This window comes from Salmo salar, chromosome ssa07 (assembly GCF_905237065.1).
Source record: "Salmo salar chromosome ssa07, Ssal_v3.1, whole genome shotgun sequence".
Classification (NCBI taxonomy): domain Eukaryota; kingdom Metazoa; phylum Chordata; class Actinopteri; order Salmoniformes; family Salmonidae; genus Salmo; species Salmo salar.
In genome coordinates, this window is record NC_059448.1 from 45092814 (window position 1) to 45109105 (window position 16292).

At 42.7% G+C, this 16292-nt stretch overlaps 1 protein-coding gene across 12 annotated transcripts in view; it reads left to right on the forward strand.

Moving 5' to 3' along the window:
* LOC106609364 (myotubularin-related protein 5) overlaps window positions 1-16292 on the forward strand; it is a 90598-nt gene that overhangs the window by 45632 nt on the left and 28674 nt on the right. For 6 of the 12 annotated variants that reach the window (XM_014208124.2, XM_014208131.2, XM_014208127.2 and 3 more), the window contains exons 3-11: window positions 283-420; window positions 987-1112; window positions 1345-1455; window positions 5315-5401; window positions 10010-10039; window positions 11494-11599; window positions 14581-14713; window positions 14907-15030; window positions 16077-16190. In XM_014208124.2, coding sequence (XP_014063599.1) covers window positions 283-420; window positions 987-1112; window positions 1345-1455; window positions 5315-5401; window positions 10010-10039; window positions 11494-11599; window positions 14581-14713; window positions 14907-15030; window positions 16077-16190 — 969 coding nt within the window. The remainder of the gene's footprint in view (window positions 1-282; window positions 421-986; window positions 1113-1344; window positions 1456-5314; window positions 5402-10009; window positions 10040-11493; window positions 11600-14580; window positions 14714-14906; window positions 15031-16076; window positions 16191-16292) is intronic. The other 6 variants (XM_014208134.2, XM_014208135.2, XM_014208126.2 and 3 more) reach the window with 5 other exon arrangements.

Consider the following 16292-nt stretch of genomic DNA (forward strand, 5'->3'; position numbering starts at 1 on the left):
TGGAAAATAACTAAATGATAGGCTAGAGATCAGAGGTGAGTCACAGAGATGCAGAGTAGGGACATGTGACATACCACACTGGGATACGGCCCACTAATACTGTATGTTCCTCTCCTGTCATCACTCTCTCTCGTGCTTCCTCATCTCTCCCTCCTCTCCTTCTATCCCTTTCACCTCATTCCCTTTTCGCTCCTTCCCTTCTTTCTCGACCCCTGCACCCATTAACTCATTTTCTGTCGATCTCACCCTCTCCCTCCTCCTCTTTCTCCTTTTCTCTCTCAGTTCTGTCAGCCCAACGGATGGCAGTTAGTTCCAGAGAGGGAGCGTCCTTCGTTCTTCGTGTCGGTTCTGACCGACATCAACTCAGAGCGTCACTACTGTGCCTGTTTCACGTTCTGGGAGGGCCTGGACAACCCTCAGGTGAGAGACTGGAGGAGAAAGAGAAGATTCCTCCTGGCCACACTACTCCTCATGTAACAGTATAGCTTCCGTCCCTCTCCTCGCCCAAACCTGGGCTTGAACCAGGGACCCTCTGCACACATCAACAACTGACACCCACGAAGCATCGTTACCCATCGCGCCACAAAAGCCGCGGCCCTTGCAGAGCAAGGGGAACAACTACTTAAGGTCGCAGAGCGAGTGACGTCACCCGATTGAAACGCTATTAGCGCGCACCACTGCTAACTAACTAGCCATTTCACATCGGTTACACTCACACACTGAGCCAATGTCATTATGAACCAATAACAGTATCCTTATAGCTGTACTGTATAGCAAGTGTTTATCCCTACAATTTACGCTGGCAACAAAGTTATGGAAATGAGACGATCATATGCGAAACGGATAACGATTTATAAATGTTCCAAGCCGTATGTGACGTCTGTGATATGACATTTGATCTTTAATGATACATCTATAGAACATTTTCACAAGGTAGGCTTCGTTCTGTACACTGTATGACACTCTGTCTCGTTCTGTGTGTGTAGCTACAGAAAGCTGAGGCCAGTGAGGTGGATGAGGACGAAGTCCCAGGGCTGGTCCAGCCGGCCCAAGTCTTTGCCCCCAAGAGCCTGGTGCTGGTGTCCCGTTTGGACCACACAGAGGTCTTCAGGGTACAACGCACCTCAAAACAATACTGCATGTCCCTGTCCGATACTCCCATTGCACTTTTCATCTCTGTTTCTTGTTACAACGAAGTGTGTTTGAGACAAATCTAGGCTTGATTTGGCTGTATTTTGCTTTAGGTAGTAGATGTGTTATTCACCCACAAACCCCATTTGTCATTTCACTACAAGTCAAGGAAAGGTTGTGCTTGTCTTCTGACTGTGTGCCTCTGCTGTGCAGAACTGTTTGGGGCTCATCTACACAGTGCACGTGGACAGCCTCAGCGTTCCCTTGGAAACAGTGATCGGAAACCTCCTCACCTGCGTCATCCCCGTCGCTGGTGGTTCTCAGGTAAGCACATCTCCTTTCAGCATGCATACCGACTTGTACGTTTTCTCCTGGGCTGTGCAACCCTCCCAACCACCTAGCCTATTAGCTAGTTAGCCCCATCCAACCTGCTAGCATCTTATCTTAGCATGTTGGCTGATGCAGACTGCTAGCACATTAGCTTAACCAACCGGTTAGCATTGTAGCTTAGCATTAGTGGGTGTGCTTTGCTAACCCACAGTACCGAGTCAATGCCGGGTCCTCAGCAAAGAGATGGCCAGCATAGTAACCTACACACCACAGAAGGTTGTCAGCACCTTAATTGGGGAGGACGGGCTTGTGGTAATGGCTTGAGCGGAATTAGCGGAATGGTATCAAGTACATCAAACACATGTTTTCCATGTGTTTGATTCCATTTGCTTCGTTCCAGACATTATTATGAGCCGTCCTCCCCTCGGCAGCCTCCACTGCTACACACTATGTATAGGAATATCTACTTTAGAGTTCGACCGATTTATGATTTTTCAACGCCGATACCAATTATTGGAGGACCAGAAGAGGCCGATGCCGATTTTTTAAAAATGTTTTTATTTGTAATAATGACAATTACAACAATACTGAATAAACACTTATTTTAACTTAATATAATGCATCAATTTAGGCACAAATAAATAATGAAACATGTTCAATTTGGTTGAAATAATGCAAAAACAAAGTGTTGGAGAAGAAAGTAAAAGTGCAATATGTGCCATGTAAGAAAGCTAACGTTTAAGTTCCTTGCTCAGAACATGAGAACATATGAAAGCTGGTGCTTCCTTTTAACATGAGTCTTCAATATTCCCAGGTAAGAAGTTTTAGGTTGTAGTTATTATAGGAATTATTGGACTATTTCTCTCTATACGATTTGTATTTCATATACCTTTGACTATTGGATGTTCTTATAGGCACTTTAGTATTGCCAGTGTAACAGTATAGCTTCCGTCCCTCTCCTCACTCCTACCTGGGCTCGAACCAGGAACACATCGACAACAGCCACCCTCGAAGCAGCGTTACCCATGCAGAGCAAGGGGAACAACTACAAGTCTCAGAGCGAGTGACGTTTGAAACGCAATTAGCGCGCACCCGGCTAACTAGCTAGCCATTTCACATCGGTTACACCAGCCTAAACTCAGGAGTTGATAGGCTTGAAGTCATAAACAGCGCAATGCTTGAAGCATTGCGAAGAGCTGCTGGCAAAGCCCACGAAATGGCTGTTTGAATGAACGCTTACGAGCCTGCTGGTGCCTACCGCCGCTCACTCAGACTGCTCTATCAAATCATAGAGCCTTAGTCATTTAATATGGTCGAATCCGGAAACTATCATCTCGAAAACAAAATGTTTTTTCTTTCAGTGAAATACGGAATCGTTCTGTATTTTATCTAACGGGTGGCATCCCTAAGTCTAAATATTCCTGTTACATTTCACAACCTTCAATGTCATGTCATAATTACGCAAAATTCTGGCAAATTAGTTCGTAACGAGCCAGGAGGCCCAAACTGTTGCATATACCCTGACTCTGCGTGCAATGAACGCAAGAGAAGTGACACAATTTCACCTGGTTAATATTGCCTGCTAACCTGGATTTCTTTTAGCTAAATATGCAGGTTTAAAAATATATACTTGTGTATTGATTTTAACCTCTCTAGGGTCGGCGGGACGAAATCGTCCCACTTACGTAACAGCCAGTGGAATCCTGTGGCGCGTTATTCAAATACCTTAGAAATGCTATTACTTCAATTTCTCAAACATATGACTATTTTACACCATTTTAAAGACAAGACTCTTGTTAATCTAACCACACTGTCCGATTTCAAAAAGGCTTTACAACGAAAGCAAAACATTAGATTATGTCAGTAGAGTACCCAGCCAGAAATAATCAGACACCCATTTTTCAAGCTAGCATATAATGTCACATAAACCCAGAAGACAGCTAAATGCAGCACTAACCTTTGATGATCTTCATCAGATGACAACCCTAAGACATTATGTTATACAATACATGCATGTTTTGTTCAATCAAGTTCATATTTATAACAAAAACCAGCTTTTTACATTAGCATGTGACGTTCAGAACTAGCATACCCCCCGCAAACTTCCGGTGAATTTACAAAAAATGTACTAAATTACTCACGATAAACGTTCACAAAAAGAATAACAATTATTTTAAGAATTATAGATACAGAACTCCTCTATGCACTCGCTATGTCCGATTTTAAAATAGCTTTTCGGTGAAAGCACATTTTGCAATATTCTCAGTAGATAGCCCGGCATCACAGGGCTAGCTATTTAGACACCCAGCAAGTTTAGCACTCACCAAAGTCCGATTTACTATAAGAAAAATGTTATTACCTTTGGTGTTCTTCGTCAGAATGCACTCCCAGGACTTCTACTTCAATAACAAATGTTGGTTTGGTTCAAAATAATCCATAGTTATATCCAAATAGCGGCGTTTTGTTCGTGCGTTCAAGACACTATCCGAATGGTAAAGAAGGGTGACGAGCACGACGCATTTCGTGACAAAAAAATTCTAAATATTCCATTACCGTACTTCGAAGCATGTCAACCGCTGTTTAAAATCAATTTTTATGCCATTTTTCTCGTAAAAAAGCGATAATATTCCGACCGAGAATCTGCATTTAGGTAAAAAGACGAAAGAAAATAAAGCATGGGGTCGACTCGTGCATGCGCCTAAGCCCATTGTCCTCTGATCGGCCACTTGCCAAAGGCGATAATGTGTTTCAGCCAAGGGCTGCCTCGATATCATTCAGCTTTTTCCCGGGTTCTGAGAGCCTATGGGAGCTGTAGGAAGTGTCACGTTACAGCAAAGATCCTCAGTCTTCAATAAACAGAGACAAGAAGCTCAAGGAATAGTCAGAGATGGCACTTCCTGTAAGGAATCTTCTCAGGTTTTTGCCTGCCATATGAGTTCTGTTATACTCACAGACACCATTCAAACAGTTTTAGAAACTTTAGGGTGTTTTCTATCCAAAGCCAATAATTATATGCATATTCTAGTTTCTGGGCAGTAGTAATAACCAGATTAAATCGGGTACTTTTTTTTATCCGGCCGTGTAAATACTGCCCCCTACCCCCAACAGGTTAAGAAAGACATTGGTGTTTATGGTTAGGTACATGTTGGAGCAATGACAGTCCTTTTTCGCGAATGCGCACCGCATCGATTATATGCAACGCAGGACACGCTAGATAACTAGACATGGTTGATGATATTACTAGTTTAACTAGTGATTATGATTGATTGTTTTTTATAAAATAAGTTTAATGCTAGCTAGCAACTTACCTTGGCTTCTTTCTGCATTCGCGTAACAGGCAGGCTCCTCGTGGAGTGCAATGTTAAGCAGGTGGTAAGAGCGTTGGACTAGTTAACCGTAAGGTTGCAAGATTGAATCCCCGAGCTGACAAGGTAAAAATCTGTAGTTCTGCCCCCGAACAAGGCAGTTAACCCACCGTTCCTAGGCCGTCATTGAAATTAAGAATGTGTTCTTAACTGACTTGCCTAGTTAAATAAAGGTGTAAAAAAAGAAAATTGGTGTCCAAAAATACCGATTACGGATTGTTATGAAAACTTGAAATCGGCCCTAGTTAATCGGCCATTCCGATTTAATCGGTCGACCTCTAATCTACTTAGCTCTTGTATTCGCCCTATGTGCACAATTTAAACATACTGTTTGTCTCAAACTAATTCAATGATGCTACAGCATGAAGCAGTGTAACATACAGTACTACTAGTATATTGGGCCTATACGTACATTTCTGTACATTTTGTTCCCATGTGTAACATGCCATTGAACCCCGCTGTACATTGGTTCCTCCTGTGTGTTACAGATAAATGAGTCCCCAGTATGTAGTTTAAATCTTTCGGTTCCTCAGGCCCTAGCCTGTGACTGGCTACTGGGCTGCTTTCAGGACCAGGTAACATCACCTTCCGGCAGCTTCTTACCAATCCGCTTGCCTCATTGTGATTTTTATCTATTTAGATAAACATGAAGATTCTAAAAAGTCTGTTTTGTATTTCCTGTAATCATCTCAAACCATGCTGATTAATATTCACTCAGTGGTTTGCAGTTTGCACTAATCTGCTTTTGTGGGTTTTGTGGCCTAACGATGCTGCATATTCCATGCTACATTAACCTGTCAGTCATTTTGATCATTTTTGAGACCTTTTTAAAATCAATGAATTGTTTTGATTCTGTTTGTCGTGGATTGATCTGACATGTTCGCCATTGTTGATCTGTTATAGAAGTGCGTAGACTTTTCACTTGATGAGAAACACACATGGTCGTGCGCACACACACACACTGGTTCTCTGAGGGTGACCATATGGGGCACCAGATGGCCTCTTAGCAGGCAGTGCTGTGGTCTGAATGAGAGAGGACTAAACAGCATTAACACACACACACACACACACACACACACACACACACACACACACACACATGCACGCGCAGATCTTGCAGACATACACTTGATTTACACTCAGACCTTCATGCATTGGATAGTATAGCACAGACCGTTCTGTAATAAACTCAGCAAAAAGAAACGTCCCTTTTTCAGGACCCTGTCTTTCAAAGATAATTTGTAAAAATCCAAATAACTTCACAGATCTTCGTTGTAAAGGGTTTAGACACTGTTTCCCATGCTTGTTCAATGAACCATAAACAATTAATGAACATGCACCTGTGGAACGTCGTTAAGACACTAACATCTTAGACAGTAGGCAATTAAGGTCACAATTATGAAAACTTACGACACTAAAGAGGACTTTCTACTGACTCTGAAAAACACCAAAAGAAAGATGCCCCTGATCATCTGTGTGAATGTGCCTTAGGCATGCTGCAAGGAGGCATGAGGACTGCAGATGTGGCCAGGGAAATAAATTGCAATGTCCGTACTGTGAGACGCCTAAGACAGCGCTACAGGGAGACAGGACGGACAGCTGATCGTCCTCGCAGTGGCAGACCACGTGTAACAACACCTGCACGGGATCGGTACATCCGAACATCACACCTGCGGGACAGGTACAGGATGGCAACAACAACTGCCCGAGTTACACCAGGAATGCACAATCCCTCCATCAGTGCTCAGACTGTCCGCAATAGGCTGAGAGAGGCTGGACTGAGGGCTTGTAGGCCTGTTGTAAGGCAGGTCCTCACCACACATCACCGGCAACACCATTGCCTATGGGCACAAACCCACCGTCGCTGGACCAGACAGGACTGGCAAAATGTGCTCTTCACTGACGAGTCACGGTTTTGTCTCACCAGGGGTGACGGTCGGATTCGCGTTTATCGTTGAAGGAATGAGCCTTACACTGAGGCCTTTACTCTGGAGCGGGATCGATTTGGAGGTGGAGGGTCCATCATTGTCTGGGGCGGTGTGTCACAGCATCATCGGACTGAGCTTGTTGTCATTGCAGACAATCTCAAAGCTGTGCGTTACAAGGAAGACATCCTCCTCCCTCATGTGGTACCCTTCCTGCAGGCTCATCCTGACATGACCCTCCAGCATGACAATGCCACCAGCCATACTGCTTGTTCTGTGTGTGATTTCCTGCAAGATAGGAATGTCAGTGTTCTGCCATGGCCAGCGAAGAGCCCGGATCTCAATCCCATTGAGCACGTCTGGGACCTGTTGGATTGGAGGGTGAGGGCTAGGGCCATTCTCCCCAGAAATGTTCGGGAACTTGCAGATGCCTTGGTGGAAGAGTGGTGTAACATCTCACAGCAAGTACTGGCAAATCTGGTGCAGTCCATGAGGAGGAGATGCACTGCAGTACTTAATGCAGCTGGTGGCCACACCAGATACTGACTGTTACTTTTGATTTTGACCCCCACTTTGTTCAGGGACACATTATTCAATTTCTGTTAGTCACATGTCTGTGGAACTTGTTAAGTTTGTCTCAGTCGTTGAATCTTGTTATGTTCATACAAATATTTACACATGTTAAGTTTTCTGAAAATAAACGCAGTTGACAGTGAGAGGACGTTCCTTTTTTTGTTGAGTTTATAACAGTACATGAAAAGCTATGTTAGGTTTTTGTTAGTGTAATAGCAGGTTTGATACTATCAAATGTCAAAGTTCTAATCACACATGCCTTTTTATTAGACTCAGGTCTGGACTTGCTAGGACTCTCCCCAGTCATGCAACATCAACCACTGTCATCCCAACATGCATTGCAACATATCCACTTTACTACTGGAACTGGCAATCATCTCAACTGTCAGATACGCATTCTTGGCATACAGGGCAGCAACCTTTAGCCCCAATACTGTACACTGGAATATATACTAGTCTGATATGGAACCTGCCTGAACGTTTGTGTGTGCGCACGTCTGCCCGTCTGTATGAGCGATTGAATAGATAATTGTAAATGACTGTCTAGTCTCCACAATGTCTTCCGTTAACCAGCCCAAGGACGTTCTGTCAATGGGCCAAGCTCCATAAATAACTTGATTTCCTGAAATATTAACTGTAAAACATTAACTAAGCAAATTTCCCTTTTTAAAGTAACTTTACTGAAAATTGACAATGTTACACAAGTGTAACATTTCAGTCCTCTGTTATTTCATCCCATGGTCACGAACACATCGTCTGACTAATTCACATGTTGGATGTACAGTTGAAGTCAGAAGTTTACATACACCTTAGCCAAATACATTTAAACTCAGTTTTTCACAATTCCTGACATTTTAATCCTAGTAAAAATTCCCTGTCTTAGGTTAGTTAGGATCAGCACTTTATTTTAAGAAAGTGAAATGTCAGAATAATAGTAGAATGTTTTTTATTTCAGCTTTTATTTATTTCATCACATTCCCAGTGGGTCAGAAGTTTACATATACACTCAATTAGCATTTGGTAGCATTGCCTTGAAATTGTTTAACTTGGGTCAAACGTTTCGGGTAGCCTTCCACAAGCTTCCCACAATAAGTTGGGTGAATTTTGGCCCATTCCTCCTGACAGAGCAGGTGTAACTGAGTCAGGTTTGTAGGCCTCCTTGCTTGCACACGCTTTTTCAGTTCTGCCCACATTTTCTATAGGATTGAGGTCAGGGCTTTGTGATGGCCACTCCAATACCTTGACTTTGTTGTCCTTAAGCCATTTTGCCACAACTTTGGAAGTATGCTTGGGGTCATTGTCCAGTTGGAAGACCCATTTGCTACCAAGCTTTAACTTCCTGACTAATGTCTTGAGATGTTGCTTCAATATATCCACAATTTTCCTTCCTCATGATGCCATCTATTTTGTGAAGTGCACCGGTCCCTCCTGCAGCAAAGCACACCCACAACATGATGCTTCCACCTGCGTGCTTCACGGTTGGGATGGTGTTCTTCGACTTGCAAGCCTCCCCCTTTTTCCTCCAAACATAATGATTGTCATTATGGCCTAACAGTTCTATTTTTGTTTCCTCAGACCAAAGGACATTTCTCATCAGACCAAAGGACATCTTTGTCCCCATGTGCAGTTGGGAAATATAGTCTGGCTTTTTTTTTGTGGTTCTTGAACAGTGGCTTCTTCTTTGCTGAGCGGCCTTTCAGGTTATGTCGATATAGGACTCGTTTTACTGTGAATATAGATACTTTTGTACCGGTTTCCTCCAGCGTCTTCACCAGGTCGTTTGCTGCTGTTCTGGGATTGATTTGCACTTTTCGCATCATAGTACGTCCATCTCTAGGCGACTGAACGCGTCTCCTTCCTGAGCGGTATGATGGCTGCGTGGTCCCATGGTGTTTATGCTTGCGTACTATTGTTTGTACAGATGAACGTGGCACCTTCATGCGTTTGGAAATTGCTCCCAAGGATGAACCAGACTTGTGGAGGTCTACAATTTTTTTTCTGAGGTCTTGGCTGATTTCTTTTGATGTTCCCATGATGTCAAGCAAAGAGGCACTGAGTTTGAAGGTAGGCCTTGAAATACATCCACAGGTACACCTCCAATTGACTCAAATTATGTCAATTAGCCTATCAGAAGCTTCTAAAGCCATGACATAATTTTCTGGAATTTTACAAGCTGGTACAGTCAACTTAGTGTATGTAAATTTCTGACCCACTGGAATTGTGATACAGTGAATTATAAGGGAAATCTGTCTGTAAACAATTGTTGGAAAAATTACGTGTCATGCACAAAGTAGATGTCCTAACCGACTTGTCAAAACTATAGTTTGTTAACAAGAAATTTGTGGAGTGGTTGAAAAACGAGTTTTAATTACTCCAACCTAAGTGTATGTAAACTTCTGACTTCAACTGTATGTAGCTGTGGATGCTTCCATGTTTACTTCCCCTAAGTTGACAGCTGGTTTGACTCTGTGCCTTATGTTAATTTTGCTGCACTCTCATGTCATAATGCCACGCTGTTACCGTCTGAGTATATTTATAATGTTAATGTTTTGTCATTGTTTTGCCATGTTTTTGTTTGGATCCTGTTGTCTGTAATTTGTGTGTTCTCCTATGGTGTATTTCTCTCTCTCTTTCGGTGTGTGTGTGTGTGTGTGTGTGTGTGTGTGTGTTGCTTGACTTGTGTAGCCAGGCCAGGAGGAGGGAGAGGAGAGCTTGGTACGCCGCCTGACTACTTTATTCTCCTTTCAACCAAACAGCTCCTAGCTTTCCCTAATTCTGTCGGGATCCTCCTATGTCTTTGTAACTCATCTACCTCTCTCAGCCCATCCTTCTCGCCTCCTCTGCCAGTCAAAACGTAGACCTCTCACGGGAAAACCAATCAAATCCCCTTGATAAGGCTCAATCTGTTACCCAATGGCTGATCCTTTTACAATCTGTTATTGGTAGCCTGAAAAAATTCAACGATATCTAATTGGTTGTTGACCAGACGAGTGACAGTGATATGGTGATCAGCAGTTGGGTCACTGTGTTCTCATTGCTGCTGCTGCTGTAGAGAGCATGAGCTAACGCCAACCTTTCCTTCTCAGCTATACACAGATACACCTGGGCCCTGTATTTTATGTACTTTGAGATGAAGATTTGGCTGCAGTAGATTCCTGCTTCTGGAGTTTATTTGATTTCTGTACTTAAAATAATTTGCATTCCTACTTGTCAAATATGGTATACAGCCTCTGTAGGTAGTTCCAGTTGTTTCTGTGTATTCTGTTGTATTACTATGACATGTCTGTCCTAGAGGCTGCTGTGGTTGTGTTTCTGTGTGATGTATTGGATGCCTTCTTTGACCTTGTGCTACCTGTCCTGTATGCAACTCTTTGCAATCTGTTTTCATTTGCAGCCAAGACGCACTGTGCTAATCATGCTGTGCAAATTATGCCTTAACTCATGTCGGCTAACGGGCCTTTTCGGTCTTCCAAATTCTTTAAAATCCAAAACAGTCATTGAAATTTCATGTAACATAAAGATCACAGTTCCAAATTATGGCAATTTATATCTTACAACAACTACTACAACTCTCTTGAGCTATAAATGTAATGTATGCGCTGCAATGTTGCGTTTACATGGCTAAGATCAGATGTTTCATGAATGTTACAATCAACAACAAAAAAATCAATCATTGTCTTTCCTTCTGCATCACATGGCTGTAAGAACTATCCAGTAACACTAAACCAATAAGACACTAAACCAATTAGACATTTCAAATGTTAAGACCCCCCCCCTAAATCCTTCAAACGTATGAACTCTGCCCTTTCCATACTCAAAACACAATGGAAATGTCTCTGTATGGACAATCTGGCATGTCATTGGTATTTGACTCCCATAAAGGCCCATTTAATATGGTGGGCTGATTGAGTCTGTGGTAAGGCCCTGGGTTTCTCAGTTCAGCATAGGTCAGTTCTCACCTGTTCAGCTGTGAACGGCCGGTTACTGTGGAGTTCTAATGTACTTGCGAAACCCCTGTGATTCTCTCCATCTGTGATTTCTCCTCTCCTCTATACCTCTGTGATTGTGCTGATTGTTGCTAATCCCCATTTTTCCAAGAAAGGGCGTGCACATGATCTGTTCTTTTTCCATGCGTCCCTCCTTTTCTCTCTCTCTCTTTGTCTCTCTAGAGGACTATAACATTGGGTGCGGGCGATCGACAGGTCATCCAGACTCCCATCAACGACTCCCTCCCTGTCAGCGGCAGCAGCGTAGCCCATCTCTTTAGACAGCTTGGTACGGCAAATCACAATGCAGTTTATTCAGCCCTGGAGCGATGGGGCACTTTATGATCAGTGATATGGACCAATCAAAGTCCAATGCTCCTTTGAGAGAATTTCTTAATGAACGCAAACCACAGGCCTATATTTGATATGAGTTAGGGGAAAAGGCAGAAATGTGTGTGTATATATATATATATATATATGTATGTATGTTCAAAAGTTTGGGGTCACTTAGAAATGTTTTTGAAAGAAAAAATGTTGGTCCATTAAAATAACATCAAATTGATCAGAAATACAGTTTAGGCATTGTTAATGTTGTTAGTGACTATTGTAGCTGGAAACGGCAGATTTTTTATGGAATATGTACATAGCCGTACAGAGGCCCATTATCAGCAACCATCACTCCTGTGTTCCAATGGCATGTTGCGTTAGCTAATCCAAGTTTATAATTTTATAAGGCTAATTGATCATTAGAAAACCCTTTTGCAATTATGTTAGCACAGCTAAAAACTGTGGTGCTGATTTAAAAAGCAATAAAATGGCCTTTAGACTAGTTGAGTATCTGGAGCATCAGCATTTGTGGGTTCGATTACAGGCTCAAAATGGCCGTAAACAAAGTACTTTCTTCTGAAACTTGTCAGTCTATTCTTGTTCTGAGAATTGAAGGCTATTCCATGCGAGAAATGACCAAGAAACTGAAGATCTCGTACAACGCTGTGTACTACTCCCAGCGCAAACTGTCTCTAACCAGAATAGAAAGAGTGGGAGGCCCCGGTGCACAACTGAGTTAGAGGACAAGTACATTAGAGTGTCTAGTTTGAGAAACGCATGCCTCACAAGTACTCAACTGGCAGCTTCATTAAATAGTACCCGCAAAACACCAGTCTCAACGCAGTGAAGAGGCGACTCCGGGATGCTGGCCTTCTAGGCAGAGATGCAAAGAAAAAGCCATACCTCAGAATGGCTAATAAAAATAAAAGATTAAGATGTGCAAAAGACAGAGGAACTCTGCCAGTATCCCGGAGTCACCGCTTCACTGTTTACGTTTCCAGCTACAATAGTTATTTACAGCATTAACAATGTCTACACTGTATTTCTGATCAATTTGATGTTATTTTAATGGACAGAAAATGTGCTTTTCTTTCAAAAACAAGGACATTTCTAAGTGACCCCAAACTATATCTATATATCACACACACACACACACACACACACACACACACACACACACACAGTGCATTTGGAAAGTATTCAGAACCCTTGACTTTTTACATGTTTTGTTACATTTTTGAATGAGGATGTAATGTATTTAATCATTTTTTCCCCCTCATCAATCTACACACAATACCCCATAATGACACAGCAAAAACAGCTTTTCAGAAATTTGGCCCCCAAGAAATATACAAATATGAAATATTACATTTACGTAAGTATTCAGACCTTTACTCAGTACTTTGTTGAAGCAACTTTGGCAGCAATTACAACCTTCTTGGGAAGTCTTCATGGGAATGACACTACAAGCTTGGCACACCTGTATTTGGGGAGTTTTTCCCATTCTTCTCTTTAGACCCTCTCAACCTCTGTCAGGTTGGATGGAGAGCGTCACTGCACAGCTATTTTCATGTCTCTCCTGAGATGTTCGTTCGGGTTCAAGTCCGGGCTCTGACTGGGCCACTCAAGGACATTGAGACTTGTCCCGAAGCCACTCCTGCGTTGTCTTGGCTGTCTCCTTAGGGTCGTTGTCCTGTTAGAAGGTGAACCTTCGCCCCAGTCTGAGATCCTGAGCGCTCTGGAGCAGGTTTTCATAAAGGATCTCTCTGTACTTTGCTCTGTTCATCTTTGCCTCGATCCTGACTTGTGTCCCAGTCCCTGCCGCTGAAAATCATCCTCACAGCATGATGCTGCCACCACCATGCTTCACCGAAGGGATGGTGCCAGGTTTCCTCCAGACATGACGCTTGGCATTCAGGCCAAAGAGTTCAATCTTGGTTTCATCAGACCAGATAATCTTGTTCCTCATGGTCAGAGTCCTTTAGGTGCCTTTTGGCAAACTCCAAGCGGGCTGTCATGTACCTTTTCCTGAGGAGTGGCTTATGTCTGGCCACTCTACCATAAAGGCCTGATTGGTGGAGTGCTGCAGAGATGGTTGTCCTTCTAGAAGGTTCTCCCATCTCCACAGAGGAACTTTGGAGCTCTGTCAGTGACCATCAGCCCCTAGGCATCAGTCTAGGAAGAGTCTTGGTGGTTCCAAACGTATTCCATTTAAGAATGATCGAGGTCACTGTATTCTTGGGGACCTTCAAAGCAGCAGACATTTTTTGGTACCCTTCCCCAGATCTGCTCCTCGACACAATCCTGTCTCTGAGCTGTAAGAATAATTCCTTCAACCTCATGGCTTGGTTTTTGCTCTGACATGCACTGTCAAGTGTGTGCCTTTCCCAATTATTTTATTTTACCTTTATTTAACTAGGCAAGTCAGTTAAGAACAAATTCTTATTTCCAATGATGGCCTAGGAACAGTGGGTTAACTGCCTTGTTCAGGGGCAGAACGACAGATTTTTACCTTGTCTGCTCGGGGATTCGATTTAGTAACGTTTCGGTTACTGACCCAATGCTCTAACCAGTCGGCTACCTGCCGCCCTAAATCATGTCCAATCAATTGAATTTACCACCGGTGGACTCAAAGTTGTAGAAACATCTCAAGGATGATCAATGGAAACAGGATGAACCTGAGCTCAATTTTGAGTCTCATAGCAAAAGGGTCTGAATACTTGTGTAGATAAGGTATTTCAGTTTTTTATTTGGTATAAATTATCCCCAAAAAATTACCTGTTTTTGCTCGGTCATTTTGGGGTATTGTGTGTAGATATCGGTCTTTATGCCTGCATGTTTGATAATTTGATCGAAGATACATTTGATCTTTACAATCCACGCTGTCGGTCTTTCCCTGCAGGTAAAGTGAATACTGTACCTCTGTTATGTTGTTTCTCTTAGGTATAGTGAACGTCCTGTATCTGTTCTGTGCTGCTCTGACGGAACACAAAATCCTGTTCCTGTCCAGCAGCTACCAGAGACTAACAGATGCCTGCAGAGCGCTACTGGCCATCATGTTCCCCCTCAAATACAGGTGTGTGTGTGCGTGACTGTGTGTGTATGTGTTTTTCATTGTAAAATAGGTTCATAGATGTCTTTAATATAGTACATTTACAGGGATTTGATTAACAAGATATTGGTCTGTTTGGGGAATTTCACACTTATCATATCATCTCCTAATGTGATTGCTTCTAAATCTGATGTCCTCTTGTTTACCCTCCCGTCAGTTTTACGTACGTCCCCATCCTGCCGGGAAAACTCCTGGAGGTGCTGAGCACGCCCACGCCTTTCATCATCGGGGTCAATTCTTTCTTCCGTTCCGAGACCCAGGAACTGGTGGGTAGCATGACCGTATGTTCCAATTTACAATACTTCTTTTGATTTATTTTCTATGTAATGTTTATATATTCCGTCAGTGTATGCATCTGTAAAGCCTATCTGATGCCAGTAAAGACCGTCTTCATTCTGTGTTGCTCCCCCCATACTTTGACAGCCTGTAGTACGATCTTGATTTCTAGATATGTTTGTCAGTTCTCTGGCCCTCCTTCCTTATCTATAATTAATCTCACTCAACAACCCAGACCGGCTGTGTTTTAGCCATCTGAAACCTCTTTTGGCTTAAATACCTCTCAGTACTAACACAACGGTCTTTGTAAACCATGCCAAGGCACATTAGCAATATACCTGACATGTAAATTAAATGTCTTCATTCTATATCCAGTGGAATGTTGGATGACTTTGAAAGTTTCCTTTTGTTATTAAGGACAAACTAATGATTAAGATAAATAATACTAATAATACATTTATTTTGTATATCGCTTTTCATTAGTTATCTCAACGCTCTGAGGAGAAAAGAATACAAAAGGATATTCAATAAAAACAAGGTACATTTTAGAATGAAGGCAGGTAAAATAGCAGTAGTGGGCTAGGAACTAAATACATTTCAGATTGGGACTAGGACCATGAAAAGACAGTCATTATAGTGTCATGTTTCTGAGGTCTAGGTTAGGGTGCGTTAAACTACATGAGGTCACTCGCCATGCTTTGTTATGTAATGACTTTTAACAACGGACTGCCTGTCTGTATAATATAGTATACGATACAGTCACATGGCTCTGATAGGTCGATTTGATGATGGAGTGTAAGGGGCGAGAGGTTATCGCTTCTCACCCCTTAAAATGTACCTGGTAAAAGGTACATTTCACTGCTGCTGTAGGTAAAGTTCTGTAATGAACAGCTGTTGACAGAAGCGTTTCTGTGTGTCTGTGGCTCTGTCAGTCACTACTGTTATCAATCAGCACACTTAGCCTCATGTACAGTATGTAGTACAGTGATCTCTTACAAGATCAATCAAAGATATCGTACTGACTGAGCCGTCCGTGTGTGTTGTTCTACAGTTGGACGTGATCATCGCTGACCTGGACGGAGGCACGGTGACCATCCCGGAGTGTGTCCACATCTCCCTGCTCCCCGACCCCCTCCTGCAGCAGACCCAGACCGCCCTCTCCATGGTAACCACTGTGACGGCAACACTCACACCTCACCGCAACACCCTTCAGACTTCTACACCTTCACTTCATACAGCTAAATCAGAGTCACCAATACCAGTACAG